This window comes from Triturus cristatus, chromosome 6, assembly GCF_964204655.1.
Source record: "Triturus cristatus chromosome 6, aTriCri1.1, whole genome shotgun sequence".
NCBI lineage: Eukaryota > Metazoa > Chordata > Amphibia > Caudata > Salamandridae > Triturus > Triturus cristatus.
Window position 1 is genome coordinate 1,395,179,482 of NC_140589.1, and position 27,344 is coordinate 1,395,206,825.

Genomic DNA, 27,344 nt, shown 5'->3' on the forward strand with positions numbered 1-27,344 from the left:
TGCTACAGTCACACCCCCTCGGCAAATTCTGAAAAACATTAGGGCGTGAACGTAGCGTTATGATGTCAGACGTGGCCCAGTAGCTAGTTGTGAGTTCCTTGTTTACCTACAGCATGCAGGAAGGGAGAGCGAGGGCACCTACAGTAGCTATGGGCATAGAAAGTGGACATCGATTCACAAAGTTGCTGAACTGTACGCCTCGAGAGAGTAAGCCATTTTGAAACTACCAGTTAGTATTGCAATAAAATTAGGCAAATGAGAAGATGCAGACGCGAGTATTTTTCCTGAAGGCATTGAATATTATTTGCCCTGTACTATTACGAAAGCTTCAAATATTAAGGAATTCACAAACTGTTTAAATATTTATAGAACACTGTTAACATTATTGATGTGTTCCTCTGAAGCCCACTTTACCATTGTAGGTGTTTCTTGAAGGCGTGTGGTACACTCTCTGCGGATCATATCTGTTTTTTAAGTACAGCGGTCAGGACTGACATTCCGAAATGGCTACCGAAGTTGCGCTACCGGACTACCACTGCGGATAGTCCTTCCTTTGTGTTTTGGAAGCTGAGAGCGGGCGCAGTGACAGTAAGTGGGCAGAGAGGGGAGGGCAGCCAGGGAGCTGCACACAGTCACAGCGGAGGAGGTAGCGTCTAAGTGCAGGTGTGTGTTCCCTCACCCACAGCACCTGCAGCCCCTCGGGGGCGCCTCCTGCCCCAAGTCACCTTCTCCTTGCGGAATGTTCTCCAGGAGGAACCATGGAGACCTCAAGAAATCTACACAGAAAGTTCTGGACCCGAAGAAGGACGTCTTGACCCGCCTGAAGCACCTGCGAGCCGTGCTGGGTAAGACGGGGAGGAGGGGGAGAGGGTGCAAGGTAGGCTCTGTTGTCACTCCTGGCAAAGGACATCACCATTGTTAGTATTCCAACCTGAAAACGCACTTTAGCAATCATAACATCCCCAGACTTTTCACGGCAGTTCAGCACCGCCGAAACAATGCACCACGTAGAAAAGGTGTAGGATGGCTGTACTTGTACGCGAAGCTTCACACAGAAACAACACGTTAGTTAAATCGGCCCCGGTAAGAAGTTGTGCCATTAAAAAGTACAGTAGACTTCCTGAAAAGCGCGTGCACAATGTAATCAAAAGAACGAGCACCTTCAACACTACTGTAAAACATAGTATGTATGGTCCTTTGAGAAGTCCAAGTACAGAGAGACTCATTAAAAGGAGGCTAGCCATGCAGCGTAGTTTTGTCGCTACCACGTTAAAAGTGTAATAGCTCACAGGCAGCGGGTTAAACGGGAATGGCAGTTAAAAAAAGAGTGGCAGGCAAGTAAGCCTGTCGAAAATGACAGTATGACATTTACACGTCTACTAACTATTCCGAGAGGATACGGGCACTATTTCCTACCTCGGGTCTTTTGGGATGTGCTGGTACTTATTCATTGATCAAATAAAGCCTAAAGACAGTCGAGGCCTGTCTGTAACCACCCGTTTAAAGTACTGTTGTTGCACATTAGCGTTTTTTGCTATTCACTTTGAATACACATCCCTTCGCTTGCGTCTCCCTGCTAATTCTTCAACCGCAGGAGTACAAGGAGACACCTCTGATCGTGTGGCCCTTGTAGATTATGAATAGGCTCAGTCTCCTAAAATGTCATTCGAGTCCCCCCTTCCATCGTCTCTTCATGCCTTAGTAGTGGATACAAACGCACTTAGTTCCCCTGTCACACCCAAGCACACTTCAGTCACTTGCTGGCTTCCCGTGTCTTTTATCACCTGCCTGCTATTGCAAATCAAGTTCAAGTCCGCCTGTCACAGTCCTTGAAGTTGTTTCCCGACACACGAGAAGAGCGAGTAACGACTTCTCTGGGCTGACAAGTGTCATTTCTCCTGCACATACACTTAAAGCACATTCTTTCGACCTGCCGGAGCGTACATTTTTCTTTCACTCTCGAGCAGTGGTATCATGGTTTTAGAAAACCTGTCAGTAATAAACATATAAAAGCAATGTGACCCTTCGTTGGGAGTTCTATGCCTAGCCTGAGATCTCTGCTTAGAAGCGCACAAAGGAAATAAAGTACGTACTTGTGTTTTGCATTTCAAATGAGGAACTAGAGCAGCATGTTTTGTGCACTGAAGAGTTTCTTTCATCCCCATCTTAACTAGTTTGAGCTTCTGTTAGTTGGCAAAATATGCATGTGGGTTGACATAGATGTTTACCGCCATGTCCTTACTAGTCCGCCAGTTGAATTGAATGACCGAACTGTGGGCTACTACTCTGTCTTTGGTTTCATAATGCTATTAAAACTGTCAGTTCCAGGACTTTTTGTTTTCTGTTGTGTGATTTGTTTCTACTCCCTTTTGAAATATGCTTTAATGCTTAATTTACACTTTCTTCAAGACATTCCTTATTTTAATTCGTGTACCCCAAGCCCTAATGCAAGTCTTGCCACGTAGCTCATTATTTTAGTTCCACATCTCTGCTATAACCCACTGGCCTCGTCTGAGATCATGAGTTTTTTTTTCTATTATTGAATAATCCTTTTGATACATTTTTGAGAGAATGCAGATCCTGCTCTGCTGGTGCATAAGGTTTAACTTAAAGGTGGAGCAGTGAGGCCTTATGTTTAGGTGGTGGAGTGAAGGACCATAAATGAGAAAAACACATTTGCAGCTTTAAAACGGCAATTCAATTATTTGAATTCCACATGCATTAATGTGTTTGGTATAAGGATCTAGATTTCCTAGTATGACAGTTGGTGAGGTTTATATCTTGGGATGATCTTATGGATTGTCTATTTGCCTTGTCCTCAGTTTCCACACGTCTTTTGGAAAGGTTTCATGGACAGCTCATTGAGTCAGTGTATGATGTCAGCGAACTCCCATAGCTTATATCATTTGTATACCAGTATTGCATGTTGTTTACTTGGTGACTGGTATGGCTGATGGAACTATTGTAACAGTGTAACTTTTTAATAATCACTTAACTTCTTAACGATGACCTGGTTTTCTTTAAAAGGCCACTTGGTGACAAGTTGGTTGCTTGCCCCAGGCTTGACAGAATGCTGCTTAATGGACCTAGTGGGAAGAAGGGATATATATCCCATAGCAATGCTGTGGGTCACGTCTAGCAAGAAACCTCGTTGCTGGTATCCCGTCTGATTGTAATTTGGGGGCAGCTCAACACAGTGTAATTGGAACAACCAGGGAGTGGCGCAGAAGAAAAATGTTGGCCACAATGCCGCATTAGCATGCAGTCAACCTTTGGGTTTTATGGTGTCTTTGTGCTGAAAACAAGTTCTGGTCCATGCTTACCATGAGAGTTTCTGAGGATAGAGTGCTATGTTTACTTATGAATGTTGGCAATGTCCATCATCTGCACTTGCCCGTTTCATGAGCTTAATTGAGCTTTGAGGTACCATGGAAGGCGCCACAGCACAGATGTTCAGTTAGGTGCTGCTGCAGCAAACCTTCCAGCTGTCTGGCTGATTTGTGTTTTTTTTCTCCTCCTTATCTGCTTCTTTTCCCAAGTGACTGACTGCTGTGTCACCTAACATTTTCATGGGTGGGATTTTCAATACTGTCCCTGCATAGTCATTCTGTGCTTTATTTAACAATTGTGATTCACATCCAATATTTTATTCTGTGCTTCTCTAGTAAACAAACTTGAAATCTGTATCCACACATACTTTTTTTCTTCGCTTCTCCAAGTGGGGCCGCCTTTGCCTTGAGGAGAGGGAATTAACATATTTGAAAATGACAGAGACTCAGAATAAGTTGTACTTCTGAGCAGTGCAGCAGAAGGCACTTTTGTCAATGTATTGGAGGGATAGCATATATATGTCATCTAGCGGTGGGTGCCAGGGAGTGATGATCAAAGAGGGGTGCTGTGAACCTTTAAAAAATAGTTGAAAATCACTTTGCTGTATCTGAATATTGTTGTGGAAAGGCAAAAATTCGACACACACCTATAGAAGTGCTGCGAGACTACAGACCATTAGGGTATCCAAACTGTGAGAACTTTCTTAATTTTGTGGCTACACGGACATTGTGGAGCAATTTATTACAGGACAGTTGATTTTTCAGTTTGTGGTACAGAAAATGCATGGTAGGCTGTTGTCAAGTAAACGTCCTTACTTGCAGAAAGACATTGTCATAATGAAATTGGTAAAAAAAAAATAAGCATAGATTTATTTAGGTGTAGAGGAAAAGCAAAGATGGGAGTGGTTTAGAACAAGAAAATTGTAACGGACGTTAAGGAGTTGCAAGATAAAAGAGGAAAGGGTGGTTACGGAAAACCAGACAAAAGGATGTGATAGCAATTGTCATGGGGCTGATTCATATATTTGTTTTGATTTTGGTAAAAAAAATTACATTAGAGAAGTGAAAGTATGGGTCGTTTTACGTGAATGTTTAAGGGTGGAAAAAAAGTAAATTAGATCGAGGATGAGCGTAATGACAATGGTGAAGGTATGGTGTGCGTTGATTAAGGGCAGAAGGGACGTGGTGGTGATGGCAGGACAGACCTAAAAGGATGTTTCAGTAGAAAATATAGTTTGATTCAGGGTCAGTGTACACAATTGCTTCCATAGTTCTTTTTAATAAGAAACGGGCAAATAGAAGTTTCAACCCGATGATGTTTTCCAGGGGAATGAGAGTGTAGTAAAACTAAACAACTTTGTGTATGTGGGGGGTGATGACTGAGAGGAAACACTTGTCCGAGTTAGGGCCCGAAATAGGTCAAGCGATTCTTGCTTAAGAAGCTATCTTATCAATTTATAGGATGGGGTAACAAACTTCTAATCAGTTTTTGAACTAAAGTACAAATATCCTATGGGGACGCTAAGGAAATAAACAGAAAGCTGCAATGGAATTTTAGTTATTAGACTCCATAGTACCTGTGCTCCTCGCAACTAAAATGAGAATTGTCTACTTAAAGTTTGACACCTAAAGGGACATGCAAGAGCCGTTTAGTGAAAAAGGAGTTTTCCTATGATGGCTTGCCTTGGCACTGTGCTCATTAATGTATATACACTGCATAGGAGGGCATAAACAGATTGTACCCAAGGAAAATCCTTTTCTAAACTTACTTGGAGTTTGCAGAGCATAGCCTATTGCTGTGGCTCCTTCTGAGAACGTGTTAAACTGACAACGGCAATCGTTTGTGTTTTGAACTTCCCTGAACGTGACTGAACATCTCCCTCCCCCTACTCGTACGCCGAACCACAGCCATGATACTTTAGTTTGTTCGTCCTGGGAACAAAGAGGAAGTTACAAAGTGAACATGTGCTCTAGGGGTTGCAGCGGCACTTATTCCAAACATCTCTTCGAACTGTATTTATAATATCAAACCATATACAGGCTGAATTTGCAGCCAGTACCTACGGGTTTAGCACTAACTCCTGAGATCTGCTTTTATCAAGAAGATTGTGATTTGAATCCCATAGGGCCAATCCAACTATTTATTACTTATTTGTATTTCAGCTTGAAAAGGAGCTTGGTGTCTTTGGTCACCATTAAGAGTCTTTTCAAGAAAGGTCTTCATGGGAGACGACCTGCATGGAATGTTACTATTGTTGATCATTACAAAATGAATGGTTTTGACCAATGAGAACTGCGAAGAGGCAGGCAGGTTTGGACTGATGATCTCAGAATGTCTTGCAAATTAGCGTAGCATTAGGCTTCAATAATTTACTTTTTGTAGCATTAATTTCAGTTCGTAATGTTGTACTCCGATCAATTTAGCTCACGTACACCTGGGTTAAATCATTTATAGAACTCCGTGAATAAAGAGTATTCAGCCTTTTATATGAAAGGTCTGGCAGGCGCAGTGCCAATCACCTCCAGAAAGAGTTGCTAAGTCAGTTGTGATCCAGTTCAGGTTACAAGAGCTGGCACAAACTCTTCACACAAAATTCTCATTCAACACTTGCATCATTGTCTGAGTGGCGCATGTCTCAGCAGTTACACCAATGTTTTCAATAGATTAAATTGACCAAGAATAGGAACATTAACCTTTCCTTGCTGTTTACCCCTTTACAAAATAACCCTATTAATTGATCTTTTGTATCTTGAAATTGGTTGACTAATTTAGCATAGTACATACCGGAGAAAGGCCCCAGCTGACCTTCAGCTTATTTTGTCTTAGTCACATGTATGGTTCTCACCAAGTCACCCTCTTGCTTGAATCATACAGCACAAATAGCGCTCCCAAGGTAGTTTTTATTTAATTATAAGTGTGCACGTTTCCTGGAGTCATTTTAACCCAGCCTCTTTTGTGGCCTATAAATGATTGCTTTAACACAGCACTCTGTTCTTCAATAACCCTATCAACCAATATTTCGGCTTGAAAGAATACCAAATTAGGTTAGACATGGAATTGACAACTTTACATGCACTTGAAAACACTTGCTGTTCATGGAAAGTCAAACAGAAGTTTCATGAATTGAAATACTCCTTCGGTGAAGGCTGTCAGTTTGTTCAACCTCGGGTGAAGTCTAATTTGTTCATCAGTACTTTTCAAATCCAGTTTGTGAAAGAAAAACTTTATCCCGTTAAGAAGCGAAAACATCACATTTCTGTTGGCACAGGAAACTGTCGAAAGCTACACTCTGATTCAGTCAAGGCTCAGGAACATACACAAATGGCCGTCCACCTTTCCTGTAATGATCGCAGGCAAAAGGTTTAACCATTTATATAATCCCATCTCACACCCTGTCTCACAGCACCCTTTTTACCTCCTCCATTGCCACTAAAGGCCTTTTTCTCAACTTGTGAGTGTACTAGAATTGTATGCTCTTTCACGTGAACATAACCGTTAAAAGGTGCCTACTCTGTCTCAGAAAACCTCAGCACAATTATTCGGAATGTAACCCTTACCACACGTCCATTAAAACACAGCACCTTTACCATGTTGTCTATATCACACAGGTAAGTATGATGCTTGCCACTTAACAACGGGGAACTTTACCACGTAGGCAAGTTATTATTATTTTTTAATGGCATACTATTATATATAACTAAATAAAAATATACGTATGTCATTTAAAACTTGGGTTTTTGGTTTCATGGGTGTGTTTTTAGGAATGGTAGGGGTAGTAAAGGGATTTTAGGTTCCAAAGGTAGGTGTGGTAAGGGGTATTACGTTTTTTAGGTTTCATGGATTGGTATGGGTAAGTGTATTTAGATTTCAAGGGTGGGTGGGGATGGTAGGGGTAAAGAGAGGAAAAGGTGTTTTAGGGGCCGGTAGAGATAAAAGGTGGTAGATATTTTAGGGTTCATGGAAGGATAGAAGTGAAGGGTTTTAAGGGTTAAGGGGAGGGTAGAGGTAAAAGGCCTTTAGTGTTTAGGGAACGGTAGAGGTAAAAGGTGGTGGGGGGTTTTTAGGACTCTGGGTAGGGTAGCAATAAAAGGAGCTAAGGGGTTTATAGGGTTAAGAAGCAGGAAGAGGCAAAGGGGATAAGGCCTAAAAAAACAAAAAGGTGGTCTGGCAGTAATCCCCCCCCCCCCCCAATTTCAGTTCACCTGTATGCAGGTGCACCAGCTTTGCATCATGTCGAAGTGGTACGCAGTCTCTGCACCCATTGCAAAGTGGGATGGGGAGCCAGGGATGTGAAAGCCACCCCTCACCCCCCTAAGCAGGTGCTGTCACTAGCCACACCCACCTACAGGAGAATCACTGCGCCCCTTTGAAATGGTGGTAGGGTTGCTGCCTGCATTGAAAGACTAACAGGTAGCTTCAAACTGCTAGTTTGCCTTTCACAAATATGCTATTTAGAGTGCAGGCATAGGTTTGCGCCTGTTCTCTGAACAGTGCATTCAGTGAAATGGGATGCACTCTTCTGGTCTGCGCCCGGTGCAACCAGTTAAGCATACACCCTGGCTCCAACTGAGAAAAGGCACCCCTACGTAAAACGGACCCAAATGTCCTTATTATTTGTTCCCATCCTCCGGTACTGCTGGCGGTTCCAGGTTTGATGTAGAGGCAAGTTAAGTGTGCTACAAGTGAAGCAGATTTGAGATTCTAAAAGTTTATAAAAGCAGCTCTTTTCTTCAATGAATCTAGACACACGTATTGGAGATTTTTCATCAAAAGTAAACTCTACATGCTTTTATGTAGTTCAATGGTGTTCGCAGCCAGTCTGTTTTTTATTGTTGATTCGGTTTGTCAGTTTATAGACACTTGGGTATGACTTCATTTGTTAAAAGCAAGACTGCCTACCCTAGCTCAGAATGCTCCTAAAACTAACTGAACTTTTTTCTGTCTTGGCAAATTTTCTAGACCATAATAAGTATCTAAAAAAATATTGAGTGCGTTATCACAAAGTAATGCATTTTCACAGGTCTTTAAATAAAGATGTCTTCTGGGAGACATCTGCTCTGTGTTGTGCAGCTTTTTTCCGATTCTCAAAACAAACTGTTGACTGGGAAGCATCGTCTACTTGTCAGTAATGCGAATGTGCTTTGTTTTGGCTGAATATGTTTTTTTGCCCGACCAGTGTTGTTAATTTGAAAGATGCAATACACTGTGTGTATACAATTGTTAGTCTTTTCCACAAAACATGAATTATGTATTTGAGGGCAAGGTTGTTGTTTCCCTGAGTTGCAATGATAAAAGTGTATCAAAGAGTTAACTTTGTCCTTAACGTAAACAGATTTATTTTGTCTGACTTTATGCTCTGGGTTTAAAACCAAAATGCTGCTACTTACTATTGCCTTTCAGCTCCATAAACACTTACTGGGAGACCTTGGCACCGATACGAAAGTGCAATTATCGCTGTACCATTATCTGTTTTCCCAGCAAGCTGTTTTTTTTTTATTGTATTTTTTCCATATGAAAGCACAAAGCAGGTTTTCTTTTTGGCATTTCTTCTTATTTACCTCCTGCAGACCAGCCCCACCGCGCAAAGGAAAATGCACACGTTATCTTAGCGAGAGGCTGTTGAGCAGGTTTCAAGAACACCATGACATTGCCACAAAATATATATAATTTTGAAACGTTGCATTTTAATAATAGTGTTTAAGTTACTTTGATACGAGGTTGTGTACTGTCAGGGATTGCCTTAAAGTACGGTTAGATTTCTTATTGCATCCATCTGCACAGTCCCAATGCGGGGTAGAAACGCTACAGAAATCACGGTGCAATAGTAATCTCCGCATTGCCCCTTCCAGGCAAATATTGCCCTCCGGATTTCACTCTGAATAGAGACAAGGTGGTTGGGTGAGTGGGGGCAGCAAGACAGCTGGGATCATTTTGAGGTGAGGGCAAAACTCGATGCCTAGGCTGGAGACTCCCACCACTTATTTGGCTTTCTTTGTAAGTAATATCCTAATATACCTGGTGCCTAGGCTGCTTTCTGCGCCTAAAGGGGGGGGGGGGGGGGGGAGGGGACAGAAAGACTGTTGTGCCCTTTGGGGGTTGAGATCCGGCATCATACCTATGCAGGTTGTCCCAACCCCTTTCTTGTTTTTCTTTTTATACCCCTGGTGTTCAGTTGCCTTTCTGCCCCCATGGTATGCAGATTGGGGAAGCACCCTGCAATTTGACCTCTGGGTGGCGGGGGGAGGGAGGCTTGCAGAAAGTCTTTTGTGCCATGTGGGGTGAGGTGAGGGCATAGGGGCGTGGCCTGATGACAGGTTGGCCGCCTCCTCCACATGTTCTCCAAAATTAATTATCCCTGGTGTTTAGTGGACTTTCTGCCCCACGACACTCACTGTGAGCCAGTGTGGAGACCAGTTTGCCCTTTGCCCTAGGGTGGTTCCCTCTCTCCCTTCCTCCCTTCCCCAAAAGAAGCCCTCGTGTCACGTGGGTGGGTTCCTATTGGGAATCGCCCTATGAGGCTGGTCACGACGGATGTAGCCACTTGGGAGAGGTACTGCTGGAAATGTGGCATTGTGCTGATGATCACACACACAAAAAACAGATCAAACAAACTCAGAATGTGAGGAAAGCCACCCACCACCTCATACCAACTATCTGTTTTTTTTTTTATAGGAAAATCCTTCTGGTGCTTAAGTCTGGTGGAAAAACTATTCTTGTCCACTACACTACAGAGGTAATGCAGTGCACTTAAATGGTTCGCCACTGCATCCAAGTGGTTAGTGTCATCAACACCTGAAAACATGGGGAGGGATCTTTTAGTTATCCCCCTTTAGCCATTATTCACCTTTGCAAGCCTACTTAAACCATTACTTCCTTGAAGGATTTTTTCACATTTGGATCAGCCTACAAGAGTTCTCACAATTTTATATTTTTGTAGTAGTGCGTAGGCAAAGGAACTTGTGTCCTGCTTCACAGCTGTTGAATTGGTAGTCCGGCACCACATGGGAGTATGCCACCTATAAACAACTAACAGTACTGAAAAGTACTAATGCAGTCCTGAATTATGCTACTTGCGAATGCACAGGAGTTAGCTGGTAGGCAAATACACTACAGTGCTGATAATTGTTAGAGGAATCCTGAATTTATGCAAGATAGTTATCGCATGACCCTGATAATTTGGCTGACATCTTGCAGGAGGGAATTTCTCTTGCTATCAAATGACCAACGTCTGCCATCATTACCCATCTGCAAGCCCGTTTCAGTGGGGACTTTACCATGTCTCTCCCTCACCATTAGTAGTGTTAGTCGCGCTTGCTGCACTTGCTCACCCCCAGTGCTGAATGTGGCTCTGCCTGAGAAACTTTCCGCAGAGCTTTTCACACAGTGCTTGCCAGAGGTGTTGGTTTTGTTAGTGCTTTTAGAAGATTGCTAAAAAGTCTGGCCCGTTGCATAATAGGAACCTACCTATGTCTCTCCCTTGTATTGAGTAATGTCAGAGTTCCTCGCCCCCGGACATCCTGGGTGTATCCTTATCCCATCACTCCTGTGCTGTCCCTGCCTAGATGCTGATTCTTCTGCCACATCCTTACCTGCCCCAGGTGCATTGTTCGTGAATCCTATCCCTGGCTCAATCTCTCTATTACCAAAGCTGCATCTCTAGGGCAGAGGAACAGCAAGCGCAATGCCCTCCTGCGGTTGGCAGGATGCTGGTGGGCCTGTTGTCTGCAGGCGTGAGAAGAGCTGCGCCCTATGCAATCCTGCTTCCTGCACTTTGAAAGAGCCAACACTTGGTGTCTCTGGGGCAGCCAAAGCAACAGATTTAAGAGACTGACTTTGGTGCATGCCTGCAAGGAAAGCACCCCCTACACCTCACCGTTGCTAATGCAGTGGTGCTGTATTGGCCCAAGTGGTGAGAACCCAGGAACAGCTGTAGAGCCCTGAGAGACTTAATATCCTGACATGCTTCTTTCACAGCTGCACTCAAAGAACATTGCGTGGGGTTTCCAGGGAACTGTACTTTTTTGGCGCCAGGAGCAGTACTTTCGGATTTTGCTGCCAATCACTAGGCTCGGGTGAAAGGCAGTGTATGGCAGAACTATACTCCTTTTTTGTTTGAAAAGTCCATGCTTGGTATCCACAATAACAGTATGGTATTATAATAATAATAATAATAATACGTCTTCTAAAGCGCTATGGTTACAACATAATGTGTGTCCCCGCGCTAGGACCAGACCATCCCAGGAAGGAGCAGTGTACTAAAAGGAACAATGGCTCACACAGAGCCTACTCTAAGGTAACCTAAACAGCCAGGCTTTGAGCCGGGATGAAAAGCTGTCTCGTATGGTTCCATCCTCCAATGGACCGGGAGGGAATTCCAAGTTCTAGCTGCTTGATCACAGAAAGAGCGGGCCCCATGCCGGACTCTAAAAACACAGGGTACTGACACTAAATGAGTGCCCATTGATCTAAGGTAGTGCAGTGAATGGTTTGGCTGCACCAATGAGGACCGATATTTAGGGCCCCTGCCATTAAGAATTTTGTGACAGAATCACATGGCTTTAAAATAATTATTTTCTCCTGGAGAGATTTAAGACCGGTCGTGCTGCAACATATTGCACCGTTTGGAGTTTTTTTGACTCTCCAAGATAAATGATGTTACAATACCAATCAATCAATTTTTATTGATTCAGACCTGGTCCGAGATTAAAAATATAAAAAGTTTACAAAATCAGTGCAATATTTAAAGCTATAACAGCTCGTAAGCTTGACTTCTTTAAAACCATGATTAATAAAAAGTTAAAAAACAAATGTGTAAGATTATAACACACAAATTCATTTGGAGGTGATCTAATTAGATCAATAAGATCATTAGTTCTGAGTAGATTATATCTAAAACATATAGGTTTTATAAACAGACGCTGCGCTTCAAACAAGACTCTGTTGGGGTAGACCTATAAAACATGCACAAAGTCTTGAACGCCTCCTCTACATAGATCACAAGATCCTGACTTATGACTTGTGTATTTGCTGATCAGATTCGTTCACTGTCCTGAGGATGAAAGGTTTTCTATTAGAAAAATTGACCGGATTTGTTCCTTACAGTTCGGAGTGATAGTTTTCCCATTTGTTCCTCAGGAATTGCCGAAGCGTTAGGTGGTTCTTCTGCTTCTGATAACTTTTGTGATTAGACCCCAGAAAGCCTCACTGTTTTTTTGCAGCACTGCCTCTTGCAGGTCGACCCATTTTTTCCATTTTTTTTCCATTATATCTCTGCTGTGTTTCTTGTGGATTCTCTACCCTTTTTCTCTGTATGGCGGAAATTTCTTTCCTCCTGGAAGCTGCGAAGTAGCTGATTTGCAGTCGAATTAACTTATACAGCTTACTGGAGAGGCTACCCACAAAATGTTCCTTCTTTCTTAATGTAGAGGGTTTAAAGGAGACTGCCTTCCTCTGCAGTGTATGGATGACTGATGTGAGAGTACGTTCGAAATTTAGTACTGGATTGTTTCGTTTGCTAATTTAACTCGACAGTTGAGGCGCTATTGCCACATTAATTTTAATAGTACTATCAGCATTCCATATAATTCCGCCCTGTTTATGTTCTATTATTGCATCTCCATTTCTGTTTGATAGGAACCTTGAGGATATGTCTTGAGGGTTTAATTCTAGTTCTGAGTGAAGTAATGCATGATTACTGCTTTGTGCAAATTGAGTTTGGAAATGCTGGAATTTGTAGACTAGATCTTGGCTGCTGATGACGTAGTCTAATATAGAAGAACCAGTAGGACCTTTCCTTGTGAAAGCTGCCGGAACGTCTCCTGTTCGTTCTGTTAACTTGATTTAATAACTCCAATAACATCTTTCTGCGTTTGTCTTCCTTAATGGAGTCAGGAACAACGGGAGTTGGTATGGACCAGGTTTCTGCATGGTCTATGTTCTGATAAGCTTTCATTAAGGGTTTAAAACTTTTTGCATTAAAATCTCCCATTAGTAGTGCTTGCGAATTTCCACTTGCCTCTAAGGTAGTTTCTATCTGTTTGAATATTTTTGTCAGCAATGGATTGGATTAAGGGCTGGTGGAACATAAATAAAAAGGCATAATGGCTCAACTATGTGAGTTCTTACTTTCAAAAATTTCATCTTGATACATTGTAAATTATTATTGGGGAAATGGATTATGTCGAAGTCCCATCTTAACTCCTCCAACAATAAAATTGACAGACCGCCCTTTGCGTGGCCTCGCCTTATACCCTTGTGGCAGGAATATCAAAAATGAAGTAATTATTTAGGTCGAAATTTTCAAGATACTCTTGGAGGCAGACTATTGCGGGGGATTTTTCCAGTAGACTGAATTGCTTTGATGGTTCCAGTCCGGTGATGATCCAAGAAATTATTTTGAAAATTTTGCTAAAAAGGAAGTTTTGATCCTCTTCGTTGTCTATGGCCATTTAAATTGCCTGAAAGCCAAGACCAAGTGTGATATCCGTTTGTGTCTTATCTATAATTGGTGAGCTATGGTTCCATATCTGCCTGTTTCCATCATCGATGCATATTGTTAATTTGTCAACTGAGACATATTTTGGCTCTCCATTGGAGCGTTGTGAGAATCGGAGTTGTTGATTTGCCCTATTATTTTTTGTATGCAGTCTAGGTAGAGTTGTTGAGTTATGGCTTACGTCAAACCCATTTTTGTGCAGTTTTTCGCTTTCCTGTTACACTATTGATGGAATTACGCTTGACCAAAATTCCACTTGTGTTGTGGTTACGTCTAGTTTATCGGAGAATGATCTAAGCTTTATTTTGGAGGAAGTGAGTGATTGGAGAGAGTGGAAGTTGTGTAGTATTTTTAGAATCCTCTCAATTTTAAGGGGTCATTTCCTGTGCCCAATAGATCAGATATCTTGTGGATGCTGAATGAGTTCTGCAAAGGGTTTATCTCTAACCGCCTCGCGAGTATTCGTTTCCATTGTGAGTTGTGTAGGAGAGCGATATTCCTGAATGGGCTTTAAGGTATTAAAATCTTGTGCTGGAGTATTTAATTGCGTAAGTTTATCCCTTTTGGGCAAAGGAGTACGTAGTTCCAGATCTTGTAGGTTTTCCGGATTAAATGCTTTTTCATCTTCAGCCCTCTTTGCATCTTTTGGTGCGTCTTTTGATGTACGGTCATGTTGTAGAAACTTTATTTTACAAGCTTTTCGCTTTGTGATTTTGCTGTTAATTCTACTCTTTTTTTTTTCGTCGCAGTTTTTATCTTTATTTTTGTATTGGATTTCTTTGAGAGTTTTATACTCTTAGTTAACTCTGTTGCCTGCTCATTTTGTATTGAGCCACGGACGAGGAGGACTCTGAAGCGTGTACAAGCAGCACCGACCTAATTCCATGTGCCTCCGTGCAGTGTCACATCCTAGTGCTCAAAGCTAGTGGTCAATCGGCTCTTGGCGACCCCCCCCACCCCCCCAAGCTGAAACCAACGTCCTCCAAGTTGTCTGGGGAGTGGGAAGACAGAGTCCAAATGCCAGAGACTGAGACAATCATGGGATCACCCACTAAACTCTAATAACTTCTAAAATAACCCACAGAACATACTGCAATAATGAGTGTACACAAAACTGACATTGTAAGTAGGGAAGCAGATAATAAGAATTACATGAGTGTCAATGACCTGTATGCAAGTTGTGAATTACCCAAAGAGGAGGAACTCCAACATCCTGGGTGAGTCCTGGGGGGACCTGACATGCCAAGCTAATGCAAATTGCAGCAGAGTGCCTTGACATGTTTGTGCAACTTTGGGTGTATATTTGGATTATATGATATGAGATGGAACACAGGGAGGGATAGTGGCTTCTAAGAAAAATAAGGTTCCTATGGGCACCTAAAGGGTAAGATGCTTGTTGATATTAGGGTAGTAATATATGAAGACCAACTCACCAATAAAGAATTGTGTAACAGCACAGACACATCCAGCTACACAAAGAACCTCATAAGGTGGGCTGAAAGAGCCCCTGAGATACCTAAAGAACTCATGGGAAGAATGAGTGTGAACTGGTAGCAGGACAACACACACAAGCTCTGGGAAAACAGCATATGACTGATTCGTCCTCCTCTGCACCACCCCAAAATCATGTGGAGGGCAAGAGAAACTCCTCACCATTCCCATCGGACAAACTGGACAAGATTCTGAAAGCTGTCTCGGCTACTAGGTAAGAAACCGCATAACATCAACACAGTAGTAATTGACCTTTGACCTGGGCTGAGGAGAACAAAGAACGTTGGTAGGCATGGTTAAGCTAATAGAGGAGGCAGTAATTGAAATTCACCCAACTACAAATGCTCTGCAGAAACAATTAAAAGTGACTTCACCGAGCGGAAGATTCCGAAAGTATAGGGAAAAGGGTTTGAAGGGTTGAAGTTCGCAGAGTAATCTGAGTCATTGGAGGGAATAGAGGGTACTGACATGGTGTCATACATAGAGAGGTGATTCATTAAAGATGGTGCCAGCCGGCCAGACAACAGCAACCTCGCTTGCCCACCCCCATGTCAGTGCTGGCTTGTCTGCTTATTTCTAAGGTTAAGACCTGAAGTTACAGAAACCCAGATCCCTGGGGCAACTCAAACGAAAGCAACTTTCTTTCTGAACTATGCATCACTGCAACAGAAAAGAGCGCCCTTTGTGGAGGTCAAGAAATGCCTGCGAGAAGTGGACATTTGATTGATACACTTTGCGGTTTCCTGCTAAACTGAAGATCATCGTTGACACTTTACTTTTTTTGTTGACAAAACCAACCGCGGTATGGGAGTGGCTGGAACTGCATGCGGTGCAAAATAGTTGCAATAACTAGAACTGAAAGTCCACACAACTTTCTAAGAGAAGATGGATACAATCCAGATGCAGAGGTGCAAATATGCTGTCTAAGAAACATACTGAAGCAGTAAGGGCTGCTCTGGCTGAAGTAGTCCGTGCATTACTATCTGGCAGATTCCTAGAGGATACTTGTGTCTCACTTCTTTGCTTCACAGATTTTGATGTAGACTCTAAACCATCCCAGAAAAAGGACTCCGACTATCTGATGTTAAGACCAAGAATGGCAGACTATGACACAAACCTTTACAGATAGTGCTGATTTTAAAGATCTAAAGTAAAGTAAGTATCTTGCCATGCTTTACTACGGAAATGAATCATTTGCTTGCATGAAAATGTTTCCTTTGCACTGTACATAGAGCACCAGTGGTGTTGCTGGAGCGCGAAACAGGCAGTTAGTGGACACCGCCCACCACTTCCACTCAATCTTGAGGAAGATGTTAGTTCTACTATACTAGGTTTACAGTTTGGTGGACGGAAGACCGTTGCCTGTGTCTTGGGGGTAATGGGAGTTGCAAGTCAGTGTGGTGGTGGTCAGGGGTACATCTCCTGGGGACAGTCGTGGGCAAACAAACTTGGCTAAGCCACATAAACCTAATATTAGGTCATGATAAATAGTCTAAACAACTATACATTCCTTATCTGGAATGTCGGAGAGATGGGCTCAGTACATAGGAGATTACACACAAATACCTGAAATACAGAGGAACCTATGTGGCATTCCTTTAGGATATGCACTTAAACACAAATCTGAAAAACTGCAGCATAGGTAGAGGGGTAAAATATTGGCTCTAGTAGACAATTAAGGTCATTTTATCATCCTGAGCGTAAAATAGTACTAGGAAGCATAGTACTAGGAAGCATATATGCACGCACTATAGACCAGTTGCCTTAATTATCTTACCTATCCTGAAAACTTTCCCAGTGGCCCCACGGCTCAGTGGTGCTGGAGGGAACTGTAACTGTGTGCTGGGTACCTCTCACTCCTCACTGGCTGGCAAACCAGTGGGGACGGCTACCCTAAGGCTCCTTAAACAGAGGCCACAGGCTTGGCCCTGCAGCCAATCTCCTGCCGTGCACTGCTGAAGGACGTGCATAGCGTTGGGTTGGGTACGGGGGGTCGGTCGTGCGCAGCATAAGATTGTCTGCCTGCGGGGGGAGTTGGACGCAGGGACTGGCTGCAAGCCAGGCGCTGCGGACAACCACATGCCATGCAGTACCAAAGGCCGTGCGCAGAGTGGGGTTGATTGCCTCTGGCGGTAGGGGTTGGTCGCAAGCCTTGCGCCCAATCCTCTCAGTGCACGACCAAAGGCCATGTGCAGTGGGGGTTGGCTTACATATGGTAAGAAAATATTACTTTACGTAAAAGAAAAACTGAAATTTAAATTCACTACAAAAATCAAAGGTTAAGGTGACCTTATAGTTCGATTCAAAGCTAACTTTAACTTGTGCCCCCTCCATGCACTGATTACCTCACATATTACATCATTCATGACCTGTTCTATGACATCATTTATGACATCACTGACATCTCTAATGACATAATTGATGACCTCTCTGATGAGCCCATTCAACTTCTTTTGTACATATATTACTCTGTAAAGGAGTATGACATTAGAGGTCTGAAAGTAAGTACAATATAGCTCAATAATATGCTGCATTATTAATGCCATCACACATTCAACTCTTTCAGGTAAAAGAAGCTTGCATTGAATGCAACATTTACCCCATACTATACACTTCATGGGTATCTGAGTTCACATTACCCAACCACCGATAAATGTGTAACTCCTGCTGCACATGGTATTCAATTTGTATACAACTGTTCAGAGAAAACCAAGTTCCTCCAGATACTCCACTTCTGTTGCATAACTATTTCCTTACTACGGGCAGCCTTACCTGCCCCAAATCCCTCAGTCACCAAATCAACGGTAAGAAATGAAGTGGATATGAGTAAAAAAGGTGGTACTGTAAACAATGCATACTCTGTTACTCTGTACCACACTGTTTGCAGACAGTGAAACTCTCATGAGAAATACACCACAGATTATTAAAAAGTATCCACTAAGAACAGTGCTTGCTCTATGCTAAACCTTTCCAAAGAAACATTGGTCATTCAAAACATTCCAAGGTCTGAAGGTGCTAAAGGTCATACTTCCTGCAGCCATTATACTGTGATGAAGACCTTACAGATAACCCATCTTCTATAGCTAATCAAGCAACTGTACATAGGTTAGTACCTGGTGCACACAGTCTTCAATCTTGAGTAGAAATTGTCATGCTGAGACGATTATGTCAAAATAATCAAGGCTGCTTCTAATGCTTAGTATCTACTACGTAACCTCTTTGACCAACCGTAGAGCCGCATAAACCTATGGACATCTAGAAAGAGGTTAAAAGGATTTTATTGCACAGATTCGTCCAATGATGATCTGGTCAATGATTTTCTCTTCACTAGGAAGACCTGGACTCTTCATGCTCACCCGGATCAGCACCTGGTTCAGTAGACTCACCAGATACACTCTCCTGTCGATCAAACAGTATTAAGTGGTTACTGGCACACTGCTAGAATAATAATGGACTAAGCAGTGGACTTTATGTTAGACTATATAAATTGTCATTTTTGTCATGATGGTATATTACATTATGAAACCGTTTTCACTGCACAGCACTGATACCCATGGGTCATGTTTGTGCTTAAAAAAAATCCAACAAAAATAGATACTCAAATATTTTAGAGTTCTTTGAACATCTCAATATCTTGAATTTTGCATTTGATTCTAGTAAAGCTAATTACATAATCTAAGTGGAATGTATAGTACTCTTTCTTGTTAGAAACTAGTTTCTCCAGAGGTTGTATAGTGGAGCCAAGTTATAAACAAGAAACATTTCTTGCAAGCACATCCTTGTATATGCTGCAAACAAATTATTTTACTTTAGGAGGTAAAAAGGGTGTTTTTAAAGTGTGATTCTAAATTTACAAGCAAGACAAAATCATATATTGTTGTTAATAAAGTTGCTGATAGTGTTTGATGAAGGTGTACATTTCCCTTTCTTAAACGCACAACTTTTTAGTAGTATCCCTTTTTTAATCAACAGTGTGTTAAAATGCCAAATAGCAAAATGACAATGCCATCAATTTTGTTGGTTAATTTGGGTTTGATAACATGATATTCCACTCCATTAACTTTTCTTGCTGTATTATGCTGTAAATGTTGCCACATAAGTTGCCCCTTAATTGCTTCCTATTCGAAGTGGCCTTGCAGAGACAAATCCACTAGCCCAAGCCATTGAGTATGAATAACAAAAACGCTCTTCAGTACTCCCTTGTCAAATTCTACAAGCTGTTCGAAGACTCGAAGTATTATAATCTTGTTGAATGCAACTATTAATTCTTTAATATGTTTCCCAATCCAGCAACTATGGCCCCCTTGCTTTCTTCAGTTGCATATCAGTAGTTTTTTAGTAGTTGCTTGATTTTTCCAGGTTTGTAAGTAGTGGAATGATCAGCAGGGTCCGAGCCCCTGCTGATTGTGAGTAGTTTTGCTGTAGGTATCCTGTTAAATCACTTACCCTGATATCATCACCTATTCTGACTCCTCCCAAAAAGAAGTAGGAATCCAAAGTCCCATCACTAAATGAATAACAAAGTGGAATATTTCTATACCCATCTGTTGGATTACCCACTTCCCCAACCTTACCATTGTTGCTGTTGAAACTGGTGAGAAGAACATCTAAAGTGAAAACTAGTACTGGACAGGAATGGTTTCTGTGAGTTTTGATCACATCTTAGTACACATCAAGACCTTTTACAGCACAAAGTGTTGAGATGTCTTTTAGTTTAAGTCCGCCTGCAAATATTCAATGTGATCGTTTGCTAAAAGTACAGAGCTTGAATATGTGAGAATTGTTTGCAAGTGATTAGGCTTAACAGCATTGTTTACTCCCCAACAATACCTTGCTTGATTTGAGCATTTTTCAGACCATATTCACAACACACAGATCTGATTATCTCTTGCAGGAGACACACCGTTTATTTGACTCCCTTTAAACGTCGGCAAATGGCACTCCTTATTAAACTTGCCCTCTCTCATTGGATTTATGAATTGCTAATCAGAACAAATGTTTCATACTGGATGGCTTCCCTAATTGTCTGGCTAATATAGGTAATTAGGAACCCCCATTAGATGTGTTGAAGTGAGTTTGAAACTCCGTTATGCACACCAGCAATTTGAAGCTGACTTGTATAGTTCCTGATCGGGCTTAGAGTCCAAGACTATCCAACAACCCTGCAATTTCAGCTAAAATTCCACTGATATGCCACTTTATACAAAAATGTGTCAGGTTACCAACTGTAGCATTCCTTTGTGTATGAGCTGATTGCCCTTCCCATGTGGTTCAAATAAATTAACTTGTTCTTGGGAAGAACACTGGTAAAATCTAGACAATGTTCTAGAAGGGCTGGAAAAACAGATTAGAGATGTCCGGAAAGGTGTTTCACATGGTGTATTATGTTTTCTTATTTTATGTCAAACTCCCTCCAAACCTTCTTTACACATGTTTTATTGGTAATTGTATTATGTATATATACATTTTCTATTTCCTACTATAACCTGCGAACCATATTTATTACAGTCGTATAGATATAGAATACATAACGGGTAAACAAGTAATATTGTCCAATATTGCCAGTGAGGGGTTCTGGTGACACCATAAATCATATGGACCATGTTACACATGTTAAGAGATATATATATTTGTTGTCTTGGTTGGCGTAAAGTACTGCGCATGCTTGATTAAGCCTGTGTTGCTTGGGAGTCAAATTTGACCTCTCCGTTTTTATAATACAGTCCAAAGATCCTAGTAGGTGTGATGCCACTGTGACATGCTCCAACATCCTTCCCTTGTCTTCTGGCATCAAAATCATGTTGTCCCGGCACAAGAGTATTGCCACTACTATATTTTTAAAACTCCACTGAACGGAGGAGAATCTAAATGCCAGACAAACTCCCAAGCCAGTCCCAGTCCCTTCCAGGTGTATCGAAGGACCTGTTTGGAGATTTAAAAATAATGGACTGCCACATAGGCATCTATTCAATTTATCGAAGCTAGGAAATCATTTAATCTTTATAAGGATATGTCAAACCTTGAGAACAAAGATGGCGCGATGACATGGGAGTGAAGAGACCCAGGTGTTAAACGCAGAGTGCCTACTACTTGTGACCTACCTTCCTGAGCTTCAGAGAGCACCATTCGCCCATTCAAGCCACATTGAAGGTGAGGAAGTCTGGGGTGTGCTGTGAAGTGCTGTAGAGAACTGCTTCCACCTACCCTCCCAAACTACAATGTACTTCAGGCCAAGATGGTGCTCATATCAGCGATTGCAGGCTCAGAGTGGTTTCACTTTAACTGACATAGAAACTTATGAAGTAAACGCCAGACAAAAGTCTGAATGAAAGGAAGCAATCCTTTGGAAATTTAACGGACATCATCAATTTTATATATGAGAGAGAGGAAGTTATTCTGCAAAGATATTGGATGCCTGTGTCGTCTAGCTGCCGGTGCGTACTGTTAATTGGTTGTTTGAATCCAACACTTTACCTGCCTTTTTTGCATCCGTATCAAAACTGCTTTATATTCTAGTAATACCCTTGACAGCAGCATACATTTTCATATATATTTATTTCTGCTAATATTGATACATGGCCACCACAAAGATTTACATCTCTTTTCCTGACTTCCCATTTTATGCACTCCGGTGTACCTGAACCACTTTGGGGCTAATCAATGTTTTCATTTATGTGCATTCCCATACCATGAGGGTACAAATAGTATCAATCTCAGGGCTTCTTCGACATTAATCTGATATTGTGGCATCCATTAGTAGCAATTTAGTACAGTACGTCTTGTGTAAATATTTATATTGAATCAATGTACTCTTGGCGTTGAATGAAATGTTCTTTGTGAGTTTGCAGGTGCTCTAAGTAGTGATTTGTTTCCTGTCTCTCCTAATCAAAGGCAATTATATGAGTTTTCAGTTCCCTTCAGTGAACACACATGTATTTGTCCCGTAGTCTTGCCAACCTTTTGTTTCTGATGCTCCTCACTTTGGTAATGGTTTGAGGGTGTGGCATCAGTTAATTCTCACCGGAGTGAGACAACTCTCCCCATATAAAGACTGATGTCATAATACTTTGTAGTAAACTCTTCATATTCTGCTCCATTCTTGTTCCTCTACTCTTTGAAACCTCCAAGGTAGCCTTATATCCATTGGTTTTTAATATCCCCCTTGTGGTCCTTTCCTATACAAGTAACTTTCATTAAATCTACTTTTATAGACTAGTCATCACAACTAAACATCTTTGTAGTTTCTCTCTGCAAGAACTCCTACTAGAAATACAATCAGTTTCACTTGTGTCTTGCCTTGTGCTGCTGTAATGTCATGTTCTTGGATCTAAGCGGATAAGTGCATTTTTCTCAAAATTGGACGGCATCAGTTCATACTGTTGGAGGTTATGCATGTATGTTTAATCGATTTATTGGAAGTGCACCTGGCATATTTATCATTACTACAGAGTTCCAATTCCTTGGGAAACCATGTATTCAGACATATATTGAATGGTAAAAAGTAAAACAAAACTGTTTGATCCTGTGCTTGTGTAATTGATGGGTTATAATCAAAGATCTGTATTGAATGGGTGTTTCTGTAGAGCAATTATATGATTAAATCTTTTGTAATGCTTGAACAATGCATATAACTGCACCAGTATATAAAACAGAACACATTTTAAGTAAATTATTTTTCAATAGCACCAACATTATAATCTGCTGTATGGAAATCACTGGAGGATGGGAGAGCAGAGAGTCAGAAGGACCATTTAGAATATAAAAAAGTTGACCACCGTCAGTTAGAGCACACTGTAGTGCACCCCCCCCCCCCCTCAGCAAAAAAGGAATCCAAACAGATATCTGCAATTAGCAGATCTCAAGAATAAACCAGATAGTTCAGTAGCCTAGGAGGGTCGGCTTGGAGGCCTCAACTGATGTAAAAGTGTTTCTCTTGCACTAAAAGTACCCTCTTAGACTGGCCGGATAAGTGAGAGAACCTGAATGCCCCTCTGCTTCAAATATTTCTTAATTAAACCGAAGTCTTTTTTGCCCTCCAAATTGTTTGGACCTGGGTGTAGAAAAATTAGAACACAACTGTTGCCACAGAAAAGGTATCCTTTGTGAATGGCAACTTTCGAGATATCACCTCTCGGGTCTCCCTGTCTGAGAACCATCAACACCGGGTTACACACAACTCCAGCATATCCTTCAGCCTGCCAAGGTAGCCTCTATGTTTTGTCAGTGGAGAATCCCCCGCGTCCTGATTGTCACACAAAGGTCTCCATTTGAGTGTCCCGATTTCAGCTGAAAGCTGGTCATCCCTCATATCGGGTATGACCCAGATTACTTTTTTTATTGTTCCTATGGACACCCTCTAGCAGTTCCACCGTGGATTTAATTAATCAGATACTCTTCCAGATACATCCTGGATATCACTGCTTCTTGGTATGAGGATTCCAGATCAGCCACTCTTGTTAGCTGAGCTTCTATTTCATTTCATTTCAGAAGCTTTATTTCGACAATGTCATAAAAGCACAAGAAAGACATATACAACATGCAACACAAGACAATATAAATTAAACATTTACACTAGACAGTATAAAATAGTATTAAATTCCAATAAAGCTCCAGAACAGTTATACAACCTTAGTAAAAAGTTATAAGACTCACGTGACAACATAAGTAAAATATCAATATTTAAGTTTGATCAGCAGCAGGGGATTTTAAAGTGCAGGTGCGAATTGCCCATGACCAACCCAAAAACTTAGCGACAGCAATAGCTAAGTTAGGAGCACAATCGGAACCTAAAATTCTTAAGGCAGTCCTACAGCTCCGTGTGCCCAAAGAAGAACAAGCTGGTCTCAGCCATTTACGGCGTGGAGCCACATATAGCGGACATACAAAAAATATGTGAGGGATAGTTTCATCCTCAGCCCGACAATAGTGGCACTTACTACCCATAGATAAATCCCATTTACATGTGAAGGATTTAGTGGGGAGGGAGCCTATCCTGAATTGGAAATATAATTTCCGATCTAATGGCTTCTCTATTAAATCCCAGAACAACTCACAAACGGGCCTGGATTTAAAATCCAAAAACCGGCCTGACAAGCTAGTGGCTGTAGTCACATTAAATGATGTCAAAAATAGCATGTCCCAATATTTTTTCTTTATTTCCAGCTTGGTTGGGAAGGCAGAGGTATCTGGGGAATCCCATAGACAGAATAAATCAAGTTTAGTGAGTGTGGTTCTAATCTCTTTAAGCCAACCTATTTTGTGAAAGCGATCCAGAGCAATCACGTCTTTTAGGCCCTGAACAAAATGTGAGAGCTCCAGAGTGGTCCATAGTCGCCTCCAGTATAACAGTGGACGTAACTTTGCCATATCCTCAATTTTCTTCCTGCCTAGGTCTAGACGAAGTGGGGTCATCGGTGTGCTTTGAGGAACCCCGACCAGGCTGCGAAGAAACTTGTTTTCTGCTACGGCTAGACGTCTTAAGTCGCTAAATCCCCATAGCTCAGCTCCATATAGAGCTAAGCTCACCACTTTGATGTTATAAATTTCCAGGGCCGGGGTTACAGGTTTAGTAAACTACGTTTTAGGTTTCATCAGCAGGGCACCTGTATACTGGTGATGTTTTAGAACAGTGAGATTCAGATGATTTTTCCAGCCCATATCTTTTTGAAGGGAAATCCCTAGGTACATAAAACATCCACCTGTTCCAGGGGGATATTATTTAATAATATCCTTCCCTTAAAGGATTTATGCTGATAGAAAGAAACTTGGTTTTTGCTGTATTAATCTCAAGTCCTCTCTGAGAACAGAAATTACCGAATGCGTTCACAGCCTTTTGTAGCCCGCTCGGGGTCCTGGAGATAATCAAGGATTTATGCTGATAGAAAGAAACTTGGTTTTTGCTGTATTAATCTCAAGTCCTCTCTGAGAACAGAAATTACCGAATGCGTTCACAGCCTTTTGTAGCCCGCTCGGGGTCCTGGAGATAATCAATGTGTCGTCCGCAAACATGAGTACTGGGACATGAATTCCCGCCAGTGTGGGGGCATCAGATGGCGTTCGGAAGAGGAACTCTACCACTCCGTTGATGTACAGCGAAAACAGGGTGGGGGCCAACACACATCCCTGTCGAACACCACGCTCGACTGGGAAGGTGTCGGTAACCTCTCCCTGCATCCCCCATCTAATCCTGGCAAAGTTGTCCTCATGTAAGCGGACGAGTAAAGTTAGCAATTCCTGCTCAATCCCCATATCCCCTAGCACTCCCCATAATTTCCCACGTGGTACTAAATCAAACGCCGACACTATAGTGAGCCTTCCCCCAGGACCACGGTTTTCCAGTAAATTGTAATAAACCGGAAAACCTGGTCTATGGTGCTAATGCAGGAGCGGAACCCAGCTTGGAATGGAGATAGAATTTTTGCTTGCTCCGCCCACATCTGAACTTTGTTTAGCACCAAACGGCCCACTACCTTCTGTATGGAATCTATGAGGCTAATGGGCCTGTAATTACTTGGGAGAGATTTATCTCCCTTCTTAAATACGGGGATAATCTCCGCTCCCTTCCAAGAAGATGGCACTGGGGACCCATTAGCCACTGCGTTGGCCAAAAAGGCAATATACTGGCACCAAGTTGGTCTGTCACTTAAAAAGACATCTGCTGGAATGCCATCCATTCCAGGGGCCTTCCCTCCCAACACACAATCGAGTGCTATATCTACGTCTTTGGGGGTAAACACCGAACCTTGATAAAATTTAAAGGAAAGCAAAGGTGGAACTTCTCCCATGGGAGGATTCACATATTGTGGTTTAAAGAAAGTGAGCCATTGTGTCTGTGCTACATTGTTTTGAGGTGTGTCTGGGCTCCCTCCCGGTCCCAATTAACAATGTTCCAAAATTGCTTAGAATCTTTGGCTGCGCAGGCTCTTCTTAGATCTTGCCACTTGTCGTTGTCCCATTCTCTCTTTGCCACCCTTTGCTCCCGCCTATAGGAATCCCTGGCCTCCCTTACCCCAAAAAGATCTTTGGATTTGAGCGCTTCACACAATTTTTTTCGAGCCATTTTGCAGTGGGCATTGAACCAGCCAGCCTTATTCGATTTATGGGATTGCTTACTGGACCTAGCATCTTGCAAAAAATAGGTTTTTAACTTGGCAAATAAGGATAAATGAGATTCATACATGATTAATGGAAAATCTGGGCTATTAGCTCTGGACCCTATGGCGGCCGTTTGTTCCGCAACCTCTATTTTAAGAGCGGCCAACTTTATAGGAAGTTCACAGATCCTGTTCCATTTCACCTGGCGCTTATTATTAGATAATACCAAGTTACATGATACAAGACCCTCGGTCGGATTCACAACCCTCTCTGTGGGTGATATTAAAAAAAAAAAACGAACAGAGGGGGTTGTGATCACTTTCCATGCGCCATACAATCTCCATATCCTCGAGGCTCCGCCAGAGTCTTACGTCTACCAATAGGTAGTCGATCCGGCTGGAGTTGCGTTCATTATCAAAGGTATTGGCTCCTAAAGGGTCCGATCTAGTGCGCCCATTAGCAGCTCTAAGACCTCTTTCTAGACACAATACCTTTAACTGGATTACAGCATCGGTCAATTTTTTAACAACTGGGATCTCGAGCTTATGAATGCCCCATATCGAATCCTGTTCCGCTGCCATCTCTTGTTCCTCGACCCCTAATGGTTCGAAAGTGGTGTTAAAATCCCCCCCCCACAATTAACGAAGTAGAATTAGGGAGAGCATCCAGCTGGGTATCAATGGCGGCTACTACCTCTGACCTTGTACCACCCCTACTGCCTCTAGCATAAACATTGAATAGGGCCAGTGTTAGCCCATGAGGCCAAACAAGTTTAATGGCTAAAATATCGCTATTCGGGAATAGTATGGGGACAATACCACAGCACAAGTTCTGACGAACCCATACCACCAGCGGGTGGCCCATGTTTTTTTTTTTAATGGCGGGGATGTAGAAGTTAAGATACCCCGCCTGGTGAACTGGGTCCACTGCCCAG

The 27,344-nt window shown here is 42.1% G+C and overlaps 1 protein-coding gene across 7 annotated transcripts in view; it reads left to right on the top strand.

Annotated features, from left to right (window-relative positions):
• Positions 1-555: 555 nt before the first annotated feature.
• RALGAPA2 (Ral GTPase activating protein catalytic subunit alpha 2) overlaps positions 556-27,344 on the top strand; it is a 1,855,355-nt gene continuing 1,828,566 nt past the window's right edge. For 5 of the 7 annotated variants that reach the window (XM_085612410.1, XM_085612406.1, XM_085612407.1 and 2 more), the window contains exon 1: positions 572-845. In XM_085612410.1, the coding sequence (XP_085468536.1) occupies positions 740-845 (106 nt within the window). In that variant the 5' untranslated portion in view covers positions 572-739. Of the gene's footprint in view, positions 846-27,344 lie in introns of all 7 variants that reach the window. The other 2 variants (XM_085612413.1, XM_085612412.1) reach the window with 1 other exon arrangement.